Source organism: Struthio camelus, chromosome 11, assembly GCF_040807025.1.
Source record: "Struthio camelus isolate bStrCam1 chromosome 11, bStrCam1.hap1, whole genome shotgun sequence".
NCBI classification, from domain to species: domain Eukaryota; kingdom Metazoa; phylum Chordata; class Aves; order Struthioniformes; family Struthionidae; genus Struthio; species Struthio camelus.
In genome coordinates this window covers 27,884,609-27,900,065 of record NC_090952.1, presented here as the reverse complement: position 1 = coordinate 27,900,065, position 15,457 = coordinate 27,884,609, and the positions used below count along the sequence as shown (strand labels likewise).

At 52.2% G+C, this 15,457-nt stretch overlaps 1 protein-coding gene across 2 annotated transcripts in view; it reads right to left on the bottom strand.

Moving 5' to 3' along the window:
• EFNB1 (ephrin B1) overlaps positions 1-15,457 on the bottom strand; it is a 79,404-nt gene that overhangs the window by 24,287 nt on the left and 39,660 nt on the right. For both annotated transcript variants that reach the window (XR_011143431.1, XM_068956868.1), the window contains exon 2: positions 7,193-7,470. Coding sequence is in view for 1 of the 2 variants with exons in the window: in XM_068956868.1 (XP_068812969.1) it covers positions 7,193-7,470 (278 nt within the window). In the remaining variant the exon portion in view is untranslated. The remainder of the gene's footprint in view (positions 1-7,192; positions 7,471-15,457) is intronic.

The following is a 15,457-nucleotide window of genomic DNA, read 5'->3' as shown; positions in this document are numbered from 1 at the left end:
CTTCAAAGGCATGTTGCAAGTCCCCAGGACAAGGATGTTCCGCATTTGCGGAGCACCAACCCATTTGGGTGAAGAACGAGGAAGCTGGTTAACTGGGTTTTTATCAGCAAAGTTCATAGCTCTCATTATGGCATCAAAAAGCACTTTTGCTTTCAACTCTTCTTCACCAAACAAGTTGTGGGATGGAAAATGAAGAGTACATTAAAGTGGCCACATTCAAATGGGAACAGCAAAGAAACCAAGCCAGGACCTGGCTTGCTGACAAGTCCCTCCCTGGGGGTTACGACTGGCACCCAGAACAGGAGTCCTCTCCCCTTAACGTAGATATGCAGATAACATTACATCAGATACAGCAACACTTCAGGAAGAGAGGCACAGCCAATGCTGCATTAGTTAGGATAGAAGGAATGAAAGAGGAAATTACTAAATATCAGGACTGCAGAAAGGACTAAATTATTCAAGCAGCTCCACAAACACTCTCACACATGCTCCTACTCATAGCTGGCATTGACTAAAGACTTTCTAAACCAATGGCAACTATTCCTGAAGAGTCAGAAGCTGGAGAGGCATAAGTATAGCAAGAAAAGCAAGTATGGCAACATGCCTCAAAAAAAAAAATCGTTAAAAAAAAAAAAAAAAGGAGAGAATTCAGCCACTTGGCACATGTGACCCCCTTCTCACATTAAAGTTCAAGCTACAGAAAAATGCTGAGGAAGAAAGGCCCATAGATGAAACCCACATCGTAGAGGCAGCAATGGGTTACAAGTAATTCTTGCCAGATAAGTCTAATTGCAGCCAAAAACAGAAATGTAAAACAAGGGGTTTAAAGAAACACTCTTTTTGTAATATATCTGGTCTTGCTAAATCCTGCTGCCAAAAAAAGTTAGGTTGGATTATGAACATTATTACGTCAAAAGTGATTGAAGAACTTGAAGAGTAACAATAAACAGCAAACGTATTAGATTTATGAGGCAAATACCTACTGGGGCCTCACTTTTATTTTAGCATTTTCATCAAATGAATCTGAAGAGAAAGAAGGCTATTTATTAGCTGCACTAAATAATACTAGATTGGGTGGGGTGGTTCATATGGCTGAGGTCAAACACAGGGACTTCACAAAGGGGTACGCAAGAGATCCTGTCTGAAAAAACAGAACAATACTTCTTGGACAGCACACTGCCCCTCAACTGTCTGCCTGGAATTATAAATAACTACCTGGAGAGTATTAAAAGGTTGAATGAGGCTTGGCTTCAGGACCTTTACTCTTCTGCACCCAATTAAACACAGAAAGGACTGTAGGGACCATCATCATCATCAAAATACTGTTGTGACGATGATAGAAAACAAATTAGATAAACATGTCCAAGGATAAAATAAGTGTTAGGTTGAGGAAACACGTCTTCTAAGCCATCTCCCTGCCAAAGCAATATGGCACCAGAAGCAGCGAGTACATTTTTGGACAGCATCCAGAGCTACTGCATCCCGGGGAGCAGAGCTGGGAGTTCCTCCTCATGCAGTTCTGGTGCCAGTACATCTGGATTCATATATCTCTATCTAGGCACCTCATTACCAGAGATAGTAAAACTGGAGCAAGTTCAAAGAATAGCAGCAAACACAATTAAGAGCTGGAGTGAATTATGAAGGGAGGTTAAGAGCGCTAAACCTGTATGGCTGGCTAAGTGTGTAAGTGATGGGGAAGCCATAACTGCCCACAAGCATCTTAAGAGCGCAGGCACCAGAGAGGGGGAGGAAGGCTATTTGAGTGGGACAAGGAGATGCAAGAAAGCAGAGCAAATCACAGGCAACAGGGAAAAATTAAGGCTGAGCAGATTTTTTTTTTTTTTTTTGATGATCAGGCTTTCAGACCACAGAGTAGATGATCTGCAGGTGGGAAGCAGGAACTATGCCAAGACCTCTAGGACAGCGCACTTCAGAAAACATTCTTCAGGGTCAATGTCATTCTTTCTATAGCTTTTTCCTCTAGGTATCCCAAAAAGCAATCGGATGATTTATTTTTAAGCAGTCAGACACAGTCTTCCCTCCCATTTCAACTATTCATAAGCAACCAGATTCTTCAATAGCTCTGTAAGCATGTAGGCAGGAGTAAGTGCACGCCTGTTAATAAGTAAGAAACTTTTGATACCGACACTGCAAACACAAACCTCACTGCTGACCCGGAGAACAGCAACAGCATTCACCCCCATGCATACAGCTCTCCAAATAAAAACTATCCGAAAGCCTTCATTTACCTCTTCAGCAGACTGCCCAAGGGCTTGGCTTTGTGCTTTGCAGGTGAAGCCCCAAAAGAGCATTTTCACTGGATTTAAAAAAAAAAAAAATCTGTCCCTGCTAAATGTCAGCCTCCTACCTCCCATACAACAGAGCAGGAGGAACTCCGCAGGAGAAAGAACGCTACATATTTCACTCCATCTTCTGGTGGTGTAAAATCTGCCTCGTCGCAGATCACAACTGCGTGAAGATCTTCCTCCTGACCCGAAGCAAAACTAGCTTACCACCGCACCCCAGGAGACAGTCACCATGAGCTAGGAGAAGACTCTACAAAACGCACGTTCAGATAGATCCACTTCTTGCTTGTGCACCCCAAGCTGGTACAGAAAGCTCCTTCTAAAGAAAGCCCAACTACAAAGCTAACTCTTCTCCAAACACCATCTGCTAGAAAGACCAGCTTACAACTATGAAGAGTGAGAACGGTTTTGCATGTGACTGCTCTATGCAAGCAGGAACGACTCTGCACGGAGTGTATAGCACTCCAGGGGACAAAGGGTTTCTGGTTAAAGCAACTTCCCCTGCATGCACCAGGTGCCAGACATGCACCATACGCTTGCAGGAGCTGAAAGGTTAAATCCTCTATTTCTACCAAAGAGGGGAGAAACCAAGGACTCCCCTGAACTCAAGTCTGCTGACTGAAGCGCTCTTAGATCAACATGGGAGCAAAACGCTCAACTCCCTAACTCCCAACTCGTGCTCCTGTCCAGGCCATGCCAGAGATGGTGTCCGAAGCCCGCGGACAGCCCCGCAAGCTGACGGTGGCCCCACCGAGCCTTTGACTCCAGCATGGACTTGCAGCCAAGGACTCTCGCATCTCTCTCTCTACGAAAAGGCTTAGGAAGAGGACTCATCTCTCCCTGTCCAGCCCTGGGAGAAAACATGCTTTTAAGTGAAAGCCTTCAGCTGGCACTGAAGGGCTTGGTGCAAGGATTCAGAGAGGAGGCAGAGAGGTTACGTTTGCTTTCAAAAGGCTTTTTCATTGCTAAAGCTGCCTAAGCTGAGGGCTGAGGCAGTGTCCCTATGTGATTAAAGTGGCCCTAAACGAAGCTTGGCATATCCAACGCGACGGCGCGGGGTGAGGCGAGGGAGCAGCCGCTGAATGAGGATGAGCCCCAGGAAGCGCGCGCGCTCCAGCAGCGCGGTTTTCCAGCTGGCCTCGGGAAGCCAGCGGCCAAGCGGCACACGTCATGCTGCTGTCCGTGCTCCTTTCCGTTTGAGCACAGCTTCCCCAAGGCTTAGAGCCGCCAGCAAATGAAAAGGAAGAAAAAACCTTTTGTGTGTCAAGGCAAGCTTGCGGGGGGAAGGACAGCACGTGGGTGGTCTGCTCAGGAGACTTTTGACTTTGTTTTTTTGGCTATTTTATTTCTTGGCAGAAAGAGCTCCTGGGGTTTCTCGGCAGTGGGTATGGCCAGATCACAGGAGCATCTTCAGCCCACCCAGGGGCCAAAGTTCAGCTCGCAGCAGTTGCACAATCCAAGAGCCGAGGAGGCCTGCTTCAAAGCGCAGGGAAGTCAAGAGAAATTAAAGTCAGAAACGGTTTGAGACAGGGGCCGAGCGGTGGCAGGCAGAGGGCACTCCCAGACTCCTCATCTCTCCCCAGGTGCCCCGTCCCCACCGCTGCCGGGGCCATCGGGGCAACGAGGCACCGGAGATGGGAGGAAGGAGCCTGCTGGGCACCAACCTTGCACCCGAGTCCGAAGCGGAGGGCGAGCGCTCGCTTGCACAGGGCACAGCGCAGCTGAGCACCACGCTCGGCATCTGCCTGTGCGAGCTCAGCGCAGAGTACTGTACTGGGCAACAGGAGACAGGCCAGGGAACCGCGGTTAACTAGGATCTCATGACGGTCTCCAGGGAGATTCCCCCACCTTGGAATGAAAAGAGGATTTCTTTAAAAATATTGGCAAAACTTTTATACAAGATTCAAGTTACTGGTAGCAGAATCAAAAAAGCACTTCTGGTCGTCTTCCCGTGCAAGGAGAGAGAAAGGCTAGGACAGGAGACAGGCTGCACAAAAATGACTGGGCTTTTACAAGGCAGAAACAAAAGCACCAGTTAGATACAAAACGCAATCAGTTTAAGAGCCTCCGCCTAACCCCCGACTGAATGCAGAGCCAGGATTTTAAAGCCATCCAGGCGGCAGAGTCAGGGCAGCGGGCTGAGGCTGCAGCCGGGGAGCGCGGGCGCAGGAGCGGCGACGGCTGCCGCTCGGCGCCGCCAGGAGCCGCGTCTATCCGCTGCAGCGCCCGTTATCAGCTGCTGCTGAGAACGCTGCTGGAAGCTACAGGCAACCCATTACCTTGAGCAACGAGCTCTCCTGGGAAACGCCAAGTAGCTCCTTAACTCGTGAAAGCCGGAGCCTCCAAAAGCTACGGCCGAGCCTGCTCTGCCCAAAAGGAGAAAGCGCCCTCCCGCACACCCCGTCCGCCACCACCACCAGAGCTTCTTCCCATCAGCTTCACAGCCGACCGAGGAAATCAAAGCAGTTCTCTTTCCCCGTTTGCGGTTAGACTCCCGAGCTCGTTTTGGGGAACGCGTGCGTCTTGCAGGGTTTGTTCTCGGGGCAGGAGCCGGCGGGCTCATGCCGGCGGCAGGACGGGACTGGTCGTGGTGCCGGGGGCGCAGCGCAAGACCGGAGCCCGTTCCCGTCGGCATCACCTCCAGCAGCGCAACGCGTGTCTGCTCGCCCCCGCCGCGGAGGGGACGGCCACCGTGGGCTCCTCGGCGTGCGCCCAAAACACGGCGGGCGGATGTGTTGCTTTGCATTCAGCGCCTCGCCATCTCTCCCCACCGCCCCGCGGGGGCACCGCATGCTCGCTTGCGAGGTGGGCACCGCCAGCGGCACCAGCTCCACCCCGGCGCTCCAGCCCCGAGCTTCCCGCGCACCACGGCAATGCCGGGCAGGGAGCTGCCGGCCTGTCCTCTTGCAAAACCAGGCAGCGAGGGGGAACGAGCCACGGCAGCGCTCGGAGAGATGGCACAGCCGTCCCGGGTCGCCCGAGCCGTCCCCCGTGCTGCAGAGACGCCGGCTGCCAGCAGGTGACCAGAGACCCGTTTGGGTTAGAAACCGCTCCAAGTCCCTTGACCGACCTGCGCTCAAGCCAAGCACCAGCAATAGCTAACTGCAAGTTACTGCTGAAGAGCTAAGGCTCGGCTCACCACTGACCTGTAGACAAGTTCAGCCTTTTTCCAGGTACCAGGTTTACTCAGTTTATGCGGCAGCAAAAACACCGACGCCTCGAGCTCCAGATGTGGCTCAGCTAGGGAAAACCACACAGGCTGGCAGCATCGCTCGGCCCCGCGGAGGGTCGCTGCGCCGAAGCGGCCGCTGCGCCTTCAGCTACGAGCTGCCTGCAAGGCCCTGGCCGCCCCTAAACCGGCAAAGATTTCAGGCTAGAACAGATTGTTTGCCGACAAAAACGCGCCAGATCCCACGTCTCAGCGCTCGGCTCTCGCCCCGCCGGCTGGCCCCCGCGCCGGGCCGTGCACGGGCCGGTCTGCGGCCGGTCTGTGACAGCGAGCGAGCACCGAGGGAGCCGCGGAGGCAGGCGGTGACAGATGAGCCGTGGCGGAGGCACCGTGCCCTTTCCCTGCTGCTTCGCTGGCAGGTTAGCCCGCGATGCGCCGAGTCAAGCGGCAACAGCGAGGCTCAGGCGAAACCACGGGTGGGGAGGGAAGAGGAAAAGCAGCGAGCTAGCAGGGCGCGCGCCGAGCCTCAGCCTAGCCGCGCTGGCTGCGGGGAAGGTCCTCGCAGGGCGCTGGCCTGCCGGAGGCACCGCGCTCGCCCCGCTTCCGCGCCGAGCGGGGCACGCCGCGGGCCGTCTCCTTCCTCCACCACCCCGCCGAGCCGCGGCGAGGCAGGCGCGTCCCTACGGCTGGTCTCCCGCACGCAAGGGCCGCACGCTCCGAGAAAACGCAGCCATCCCTCCCCTCTCCCTTCGACAAAGCGAAGCTATAAAGAGAAACACAGCAGGTACAGGCCAGCACGCAGGATTGTATAGCCGCCTAGACCTCGACAGGCTCACGGGCGGGGGTATTTCTCCCAGCAACGATAGCTGCTTTCAACTGCAAGGCTTGCTCCACAGGGGCAGCACGCTTTGCCTTCGCGGCTGCCTCGAAGCGGCACCGAGCAGTTAATTTCACAGGATCACAGATGGGTTGGGGTTGGAAGGGACCTCTGGAGATCATCTAGTCCAACCACCCTGCTCAAGCAGGGTCCTCTAGAGCACATTGGCCAGGATCGTGTCCAGGTGGGTTTTGAATACCTCCAGGGAAGGAAACTCCACTACCTCTCGGGGCAACCTGGTCCAGTGCTCAGTCACCCAATTTGTCACTGTTATGCCAGGTTCCTACTGTTACATCAAGATCTTCCCAGTTCCAGGGTAAGTCCTAGAAGAAAGGCCCCATATAACCTCTAAACGCAGAAGCCGGTATCAAATATAAGCTCCAACACAGTGAAAAAGCTTCGGATATGGAGAAATCCATTCCTCCTGCAGGGCCGGTCTAATCTGAACTGGAGAAAGCATTCCCCGCTCCTATAGCTGAGTGAGGACAGGGTCGGGGGCAGCGGGGCAGGGACAGCCAGGAGCACGGTACGCTGGCTAGATAAGGGCTAGCAATCCACTCGGCCAGCGGCACATTCTTCCCCTCGCACCAGCCACCCTCCCCCTTCTCCCCTCTCCCATCCAGCAGGGAAATATTTTCCATACGTGTCAGCTATTAGCACCAGCCAAGTCAGCAGCAAGTGCCTGGCGACACTCTCCAGGCCGCCGGCGCAGCCCTCCCGCGGGCGGCGGGTGCACCCTCCTGCCGCGCAGCGCGCCTGCGCCCAGCGAAGCCCGCACAACGCCCCATCTTCCAGACCCCGGGGACTGCCAGCTGGGCGGCGAGGAAGAGGGCGACTCACATGTAATGAAGTAATCTTGCTGTCTTTTGAATTCCAGGCCCATGTAGTTGGGGCTGAACTCCTGAAACTTGATAGTGAAGCGAATCTCCTGCTCGGGCCGGTTGCAAGTCACCAGCACGTTGGGATCCATGACAGTGCTGCAGGCATCTGCCTGGTCCTTCTTCACCAGGTACAGCTTGTAATATTCGTAAGGCTTGGACGGCTCCGCCTTGGGGCAGATAATGTCCAGTTTATCCCCAATCTCCGGGTAGATGACCAGCCCTTTCCCAGTCATGAATCTGGAAGGAGAGGAGAGAGGGCAAGATGTTAGTTGTCTATGCATTCAAACACGGCAAGAGAACTACGCGGGCAACAACCGCACGGCTCGCGCAACACCCACGCATTTCACCTCGTGCCGAACCCCGCTTTCTACGCTACGCGATTTGTCTCAGGCGGAAACCCTGCTGTTTTCCTTCCACAAAATGTTTTTTGATACAAGAAGAAAGTTCTCCTCTTCCTTCACCACCCCTGGATGCGCAAGGGGTCAGTGCAGGCTGCTGATCAACAGGAAAAAGGGGCTCCCTCGGTTCATTCCCGCTTGCCAGCCTTCCTGCTGCTACGAAGGCGATTACCCTTCCCCAGGCCCACAGCTGGAAATAACACGAGCTAGCAAGCAGCACCGGCCTGTAAGGGAATTGCATCTTCCTATTGCTCTCCTCACTAAAACAGCCTGTTGCAGCCCGGGCTCTTTGGGAACAGCACAGCTCTGCCCAAGCTGCCACGCTTGACACCTAGGTCATGAGCCTCCTGCAGCGACAGGAGATGACTTGGCACAGGGAGAAGTCCTGACAACCAAAGAGCGGGGAGGGATCCCGTCCACACCCCAGTTACTTTCTTTCCCCTTCCATTTAAGGGCAGGAATTCCATGGGTATCTAGCAGGAGAACTTTTACCAACACAGCAGTTGCCACAGCTCGATGGTATGCCCAGGAGCGTGGGAGGACCGGATGGAGAAGAGCAAGGAGGGATGAAAGCTATTTGGGGCTGGAAGGCAGGGCATTACTAAGGGAAGGGAAGGAAGGCAGTATGCTGATAATTAACATTCAGATTTCATTATTGTAAAGTAATACTCTGGTATTTTTTCATTGTGAAGTAGAGGACTGGGGCAACAAGGAGGGAAGCAGCAGAGTATCTACTTTGATGTAAGCAACATAATGCATTCTTCATAGAAGAGAGCGTGGGAACGACTATTACTGCAAAGCTATCTCTGCTGCAGGTCCCTGATGTAATTTAGGCACTGTGAAGACTGAAGAGTGCGTGCCTCGATAGGACGTACATCTACAGCTCTCCTCCTCTTCTCTCAGACACTACCAGTCCCTGCGTGACCCTGTTCCAACACTAATCACACTCAGCTCCTGGGGAACAGAGCCACTAGGTCCTCTTCTCCCCAGAGGCAGCTGCACAGGCACCAAGGAAACAAGATCAAACATACAAGACCAACCTGCTCCGTGGCTCTCATACAAGTCTTAGCAAGAAGCCAAGGAGCTGAAACCAGAACCCAAGCAGTCCAGGCTTCAGGCCTCTCACTGCACGAGCTCCAGATTTACACAGCAGGCAGGCTCCAAGAAGGCAGGCACAGGAGATGGAGCCCAAGCCCACACACACACCCTGATGCCCTTGGCAAGGACTCCAAAGTTCAGGTTAAGCTGTAGTACAGGAAGAGACAGCCAGGACAGACATCATCTGCCTCTCTTTTCTAGCCCAGTGGGTCAGAGTGGAGTAGCTCCAGCTCTTGCCCTCACCCAGCTCAACAAGATGAGGCAAGACACAGGGACAGCAGGTAATATTGCCTTTTAGGCACCCCCCAGACTCAGGGGTTTAACTCAGATGTGTTATCTGCCCAATCCTTCCTGCCAGGTCACACGCAGGAAGAGCTACGACTCAGCCTCAAGCACAAGTAGGAACTTGTCAGCTACAGCTCCGGAGGTACCTGTCAGGTCCAAAGGAAGCCACCGCTTCCACCAGGGCTCCAGGCTGAAAGGGGAAATAGGATCTTTCCAATTTCGATACCAGCAGCACGCATCAGCTCACTAGCTGCACCTTTGCCATGTAAGCTTGCGGGAAGTAATTAAGTTTCATAAAAGTCATGACTTCTGGAACAAGGCTATACAGTAACTTCATAAAAGAAGCAGGGAACTTAACTCCTAAATGACCAAGCTCTCGGCCTGCAAAGACCAAACACCGAGAACAATGGCAGGCAGCAGAACAACTTTATCGTGCTCGTTTGCAGCCACTTGCAAAGCGAGTGGTGCAACCCCACTCCAGCCCCAGCGTTTCTGGCAAGTGAGCCGTGCTTTGCCTTTACATTACCAAGTAGGTCACCTGGCTGTTTGCCAAAATACCATTTCCAAAGCGTTACACGCAATAAAGGCTTCCCCCACCCACTACCTAAGCCCTGATGCAATCCCAGGAGACATTTAGTAGAAGATGCAGAGAAGCCCCTGCCCCTCCCTCCCCTTGCTCACCATCCCCACCCTGTGAGAGGCCACAGACATGCAGCGCAAGTAAACACTTGCATGCTCACTCACAGGTTCCCACCCTAAGAGGCAGCTGAATCCCACATTCATTTCTCCACAGTTGGGCTGAGTCAGACGTTTTCTGGCAAAGAACTCCCAAGTGACTCAAATTCCCTCCTTCAGCCTCTGCTGGCTCCCTCCTGCCCAAGAGATGCCAAACAGGAAGCCACAAACAAGTAAAGCAGATGTCTTGCAATTCCAGGGCAAGCAAAGAAGGCTCCTATCCACCTTCCATCTCAGCACCACGAGAGCCATCACAGCTGCTTTGGCCAATGGGGCATTTGCAATGATTGCAAACCTATCAGTTCACATGACATCAACCAGCATTTATGGCATAATAGTCCTTGCGGTCTTGGTTAAGGTCAAGTTGATTTTTAAGTATAGGAGGACTGGAAAAACATGGGGAGGGAGCATGAAGCAGTCACAGGAACGCAGCTGGGAACATCTAAACACTATATCCTATTGGCACTTCTTAATCTTATATGACTCAGAACCAAGGCCTATGTTTGTTTTATTTATTTTGAGGATAAAATTATAAACCGATTTTCTTCCATGAACATTCAGCCTTAACTTCATAAGCACACAGTTTTCTGCCTGGGAATTAGTCTAGGAACATTTTTCAAGTTTCATACGTGAACAGCACGCAAGAAATTAGTATCAGCTAGGGCAGGCAGCGCTTCTCACTACATGCAAATAACACAGTTCCAAGAAGGGCTTTTGGATATGCTCTTAAGAGCAGCTTTCCCAGTTCCCCCCACAGTCCCCTCTCCCAGTAGGACATGCTGATTAGGACGACAAGGCTTGTATCTGCTTTGCATCACAGACCACCGCAGCCTAGACAATGCGCACCCTCCAACTGCTGCTTCCTGCCAGCAACATTCCTGCGTGCATACACATTTACCCTTTGTCCTTCAATTTCCCTGATTTTTTCTCCTCCATTTCCCCCTTAGTTTACTCCCTCTCCAGCAGGAGGGCTGCTTCTGAGTTAAAAGGGTGTACAGCATTAGCAATGATAAGAAACTCCTGGGGTGTGCATCGTCAAAATATCTTTCATTGCTCTCTGAACTCTTCAGTATACATCAAGATTTTTCACCTAAAATTTTGTTTTGTCACAAGCAATGGCTTGTAACTACCATCCTACAGAAGACTGAAAATGGTCCCCACTATCTAAGAGGACAGTTCTCCCAGAAAGTCTCCAAATCGCCTTCAAAAGAAGGAAGCGAAAAACATTTATCACAACAGCAGCAGAGAAAACAAAGCACCCAAACATTTCCAGAAGTAGTCTGTGTACACCACTAGAGCAAGTTTTATACATGGGAAATTTTGATTCAGAGGTACCACTGAAGGCAAAAAAAATTACACTCTGACACAAGGTGACTTGTCTTTACAAGGACACATCTTTAAATTAATGTTAACTGGAAAGAATGAACAGATCTGCCGTTAAATTTATCAGGAAATTCATTGTGCCCTAGGAGCATATGCTGTAATTTGGGGGAGTATCTGCTGTATTCTTCATCTATAACAAAGAATTTGATTTCCCTCTTTTAAAAGTAAGGGGGGAATCAAAATGAAATTCAACTTTAACGATGAAAACTGTGACTGGCATCTGCATAATAAAGCATTTTGAGACGCAGTGTGATACATGTGCTGTATTAGACAACTTAAATTAGGATACGGCAGACTGGTAAAGCATCAGGAAGGACGATGGCTGTTGCTTGAAGTAATAACCTATTTAAACACCTACTTCAGACAGCTCCAGCAGGTATAAGCCAGCTCTTGAGGTGCAAGCAAGCCGGTGACACAGCCTGATCCAGAGAGGGCAGAGCGCCCTCAGAGCCTGTCCTCCCCCCCGGCACCGTTGGGGCTGGGAGGGTGCACAGAGCTGGTAAGTGCCCTCTGGCTGCCTCCCCTGTGGCCGCCGGCTACTTGCCTAGCAGCCAGGGCCAGGCACTCACAGATGCAGCGCAGCGCAAGGGAGATGCAGGAGCCGGTTTATGAGGCTCCTTGCAGACAGAACTGGCAAGGCACCAGCAAGAGACAGCCCGCACCCATTGCCCCAGCCCGGGAGCACCCAGTGCCTTTGCTGTGAATCCTCCCCTGCCTCAGCTGGGAGGCGGCACTCCTCCAGCATGCCACAGGAACCTGCAAACCACCCAATCTCAGAACGGTCGAAGTTGGAAGGGACCTCTGGAGATCATTTTGTCCAACCCCTCGGTCAAACAGGGTCACCTAGAGCACATTGCTCAGCACTGTGTCCAGATGGCTTTTGAGTATCTCCAAGGATGGAGACTCCAGCCCAGCATGCTACTCGCTTACTCTTACTTCCAAGACTGCGGGAGCAAGCACAGTCACACAAGTTTTTCAGCAACCGCCTTTTGCAAGATGAGCACAGCACTTTTCTGGCTACTTCTGTTTACACAGGTCCTCCCACCAAAGTCTTATTCAACCATGACAGGGTTGCTTTAAAGAAGGAAACCACATTGTAGAGATGGCGTCTGTAGAGTTATTTGTGGCATCTTTTATCTCAAAACCCTTCTAAAGGTAAATACCGACACTTATAACACAGGGAAAGGGGAGCAGGTATGGAAGTGTGTTTACCTACACCTGTAGTAACCAGCCTTCCTTGCTACAGCAGAATCTCTGGAAGAGGCAGATGATCTGTTTGCCACCACCAAAGGCAGGGAACAACAGCACAAAGCAACCCAGGCAGAGCAGAGGCTGCCACCTGGCAGGCCAGCGCTGCCTTCAGGAGGGGGAGCCATCAACGTCATCTCTCTCTGTAACGTGGCCAGAGCGATATTCTAACCCACGATACAAGTCAAGAACCCAAAGAGAGCTGCAGCACTCGGCCACGGCACTCTGCCTTCTCCCCACCTGTCTGTACACAGCACAACGTGGACGTTCGCCGACTGCCTAACACCTCCAACTGCCACAACTCTCACGAGCAAACTGTGGCCCGACAGCTTGGGCTACGTGTGCAGTGATGTGGGCTGGAGCACCGAGCCCGCCACACCATGCGCTGCACTCCCCCTTCTCTTGCGTGCCGATGCAAGCTCAGAAGCACTGCAGTTGGAGTCCTGCCGGCTACCCCGAACCTTGCTTCGGAGACCCGGCACGCAGCCACCTGAACCCACCAAGTGCTGCTTGTGCATCCCCCTCAGATGCTAGGCTTTTGGGGCCAAACATATGTCAGAGGAAGCAATAGTTTTGAAAGCCTGTGAAAGTACAGGGTGCTGCACAACCTGACGTGTTTCTGCCCTGAGGGCCTTACGTGTTTAAAGGCTTTAGCTGAAACAGTCCAAGTCACTGCAAAAATAGGCAGGCACTTAAAACTCATGCGGATCAGGAATGTGCTCTACTCAGCTATGCCTCCTTTTTCTCAGAAAAATCTCAAGTGCTTTATGAGATTGAGCCTTGCAACCACAAGAGATAGCTTCCTCACCCCCAAACGTTCGTGCTGCTGCAATGGGGATTTAGGGCAGGAGGCCGCTTCGCTTGCTCGCACAGCTGGAGCGCAGCCTCCATCCGCTGCGGCTTACACCACAGCACATCGCTGGAGAGGACAAAGCCTTCCTGATTGCCCTTGGCACCACAACAGGTTCCTCCTCCTGGAAACGCACCTTCGTGCTTACTATGTGTCCTCAGAGTGGCCTCCCCGGGCTCCTCCGCTCCTCGCACTGCTCGGGATGAGGAGGAAGGTGCCAGCTTTATTTTAGTTAGAGTTTGCATCTCATCAGTTAACCACTAATAGATAATGTCTCAGCATCTTTTTTTTTTTTCCCCCCGGTGGTGGAATTGATGACAGCGGGAAAGATGAAGTATAAACATTAAAGTTAAGAGGGAAAAAAAAAAAAAAAAGATGGGTGACGGGCACTGGGGGCTGCACACGCTCGGACGGAGCATGTCGGGAGGGGAGCGCTCATGGCCTTTACTTGCGTTATTAGCAGGGTGATCACTTAAAGCCCCTAGAGGTGATTTTTGGGTAGCACTTGTAACTGCCCACCTCCCACCCGGAGACGGGCCAAGCCTCCCGTGCTGGGCCGCTGAATGGCCTCCCAGCAGGCCGCCCCGCCGCCCTCAATAGCCGGGCACAAAGGCCGTGCTCGGCGGCTCCTCTTGCAGGCCGCGTACAGAAGCCTGTTTGCTTAGCGAATTCCTTGCTCTGCAGGTTCCTTGGGAGCTATCAGGTGGCAGCGTCCAATTTCCTCATTGTTTCGGGAGGTGTTTTCTGATGGGAAAGGTGAAAAGGGTATTTGTGAGCCTTGTAAACCGATTCCTCAGAGTTGGGTAAACAAGGAGAGCTCTGTTGGCAGCAGGCCTCTGGGAGCCCGAGACGCCTGAGCAGAGAAACTTAAATTAAAGAGCAGCCTTTCCCCCACGGCCCCCCCCAGCCAGAGGGGCCCGCGGTGTCACCAGAAGGGAGCCCCAAACCGCTCCGCAGCCCGGCGGCGGAGGCGAGCCTGGGACTCCCGAGCGCTCCAAGTCCCGAGGAGGAGACAGCCTGACACCTCCGAGCAAGCCCAGGGGCTCGTCCCACCGCACTCTGCACAGCGGCTTAGGGATCCAGAAAGCTTAAGTGGGACCTGATCAAATGGCACGGGTGCTACATCTGCCTTTCTAATTCCTCGGCTGTTAAGTGTCCAGTGTCAGTCTTGGCCCTGGCATCACCGAGGCAATGCAATGGGAGAGGAAGAGGAACTGGGTGATAAGAGATAATCCCTTGAAATACGCAGCTGGGCTACACAGGAAGATTTAAATGATGGATCATATCCTTTGTTTTACCGTGCCGAATCCAAGCAAGAGCTTAAGCAATTCTGATTCTGTAGCATCAGCATATTCCTGAAGTGACTTCAGATGAACCCCACAGCGCTCGTGGCCTCCATCCTTTCAGTCCGCTCTTACACCAGGGAATCAGAACAAATTAGGCAGATGACACTCTCTGTCAGCAGCTAAGAAGTTTGAGCCTCAGCTTCAAAGAGAACCAGCCCTATGGGAGGCTGGTGGAGAAGGTGAGGCTCCAGGACAACCACTTGCACAAACGCAAGTCCTCCCCCTCCAGATCTGGCCTGTACTACACTTCGCCACCAAGGAACTTCTCAAGCCATTGGGGTTTCTGTCAGAGGCAGACCACAACGGACAGCAGAGCTCATGGCCTCGTAGAAGCCACGTGCCTGGCTCGGACATGAGGCCTTTGAACCAAGCCACGCAGGACATCCTGTTTTAACTTCTGTGAAGAACCTGGCTGGCTAAAAGCTAAATAAACCTAGAAACAAGGGGATAAGAAACAAAACCATGGAAGTTCGGCTGAGCAAACCAAGGACGTGCGTTGGGCAAGTGTGCTTGCGCTCTCTCTCCTTCCCTCCACGCACACGCAGGCAGTGCAGACTTCTCTTTTTCTTTGTGTGGGCAGGTACAGACTAGCAAATTAGGTCATGTTTAAAAATGCACTAGCTAATGTATTTAAAACATTAGTTTCAGACACTGGTGTTGTTCAGATAAGATACCTAGCACCTTTAGAAACACTTTAGTAGTCATTCAACTCTTCCTTAGGGAGAACATGACCAATAACTTGTTTGAAAATATTTTCTAAAAGAATGTGTTAACACACTTTCAAACAGCTGATCCTCCTAACTCAGACATACTCTGAATCATGTAAACTACACAAATCTTTGGTGCAGGCATCACGTTTCCCCATGCCTGAAAAACAAAGC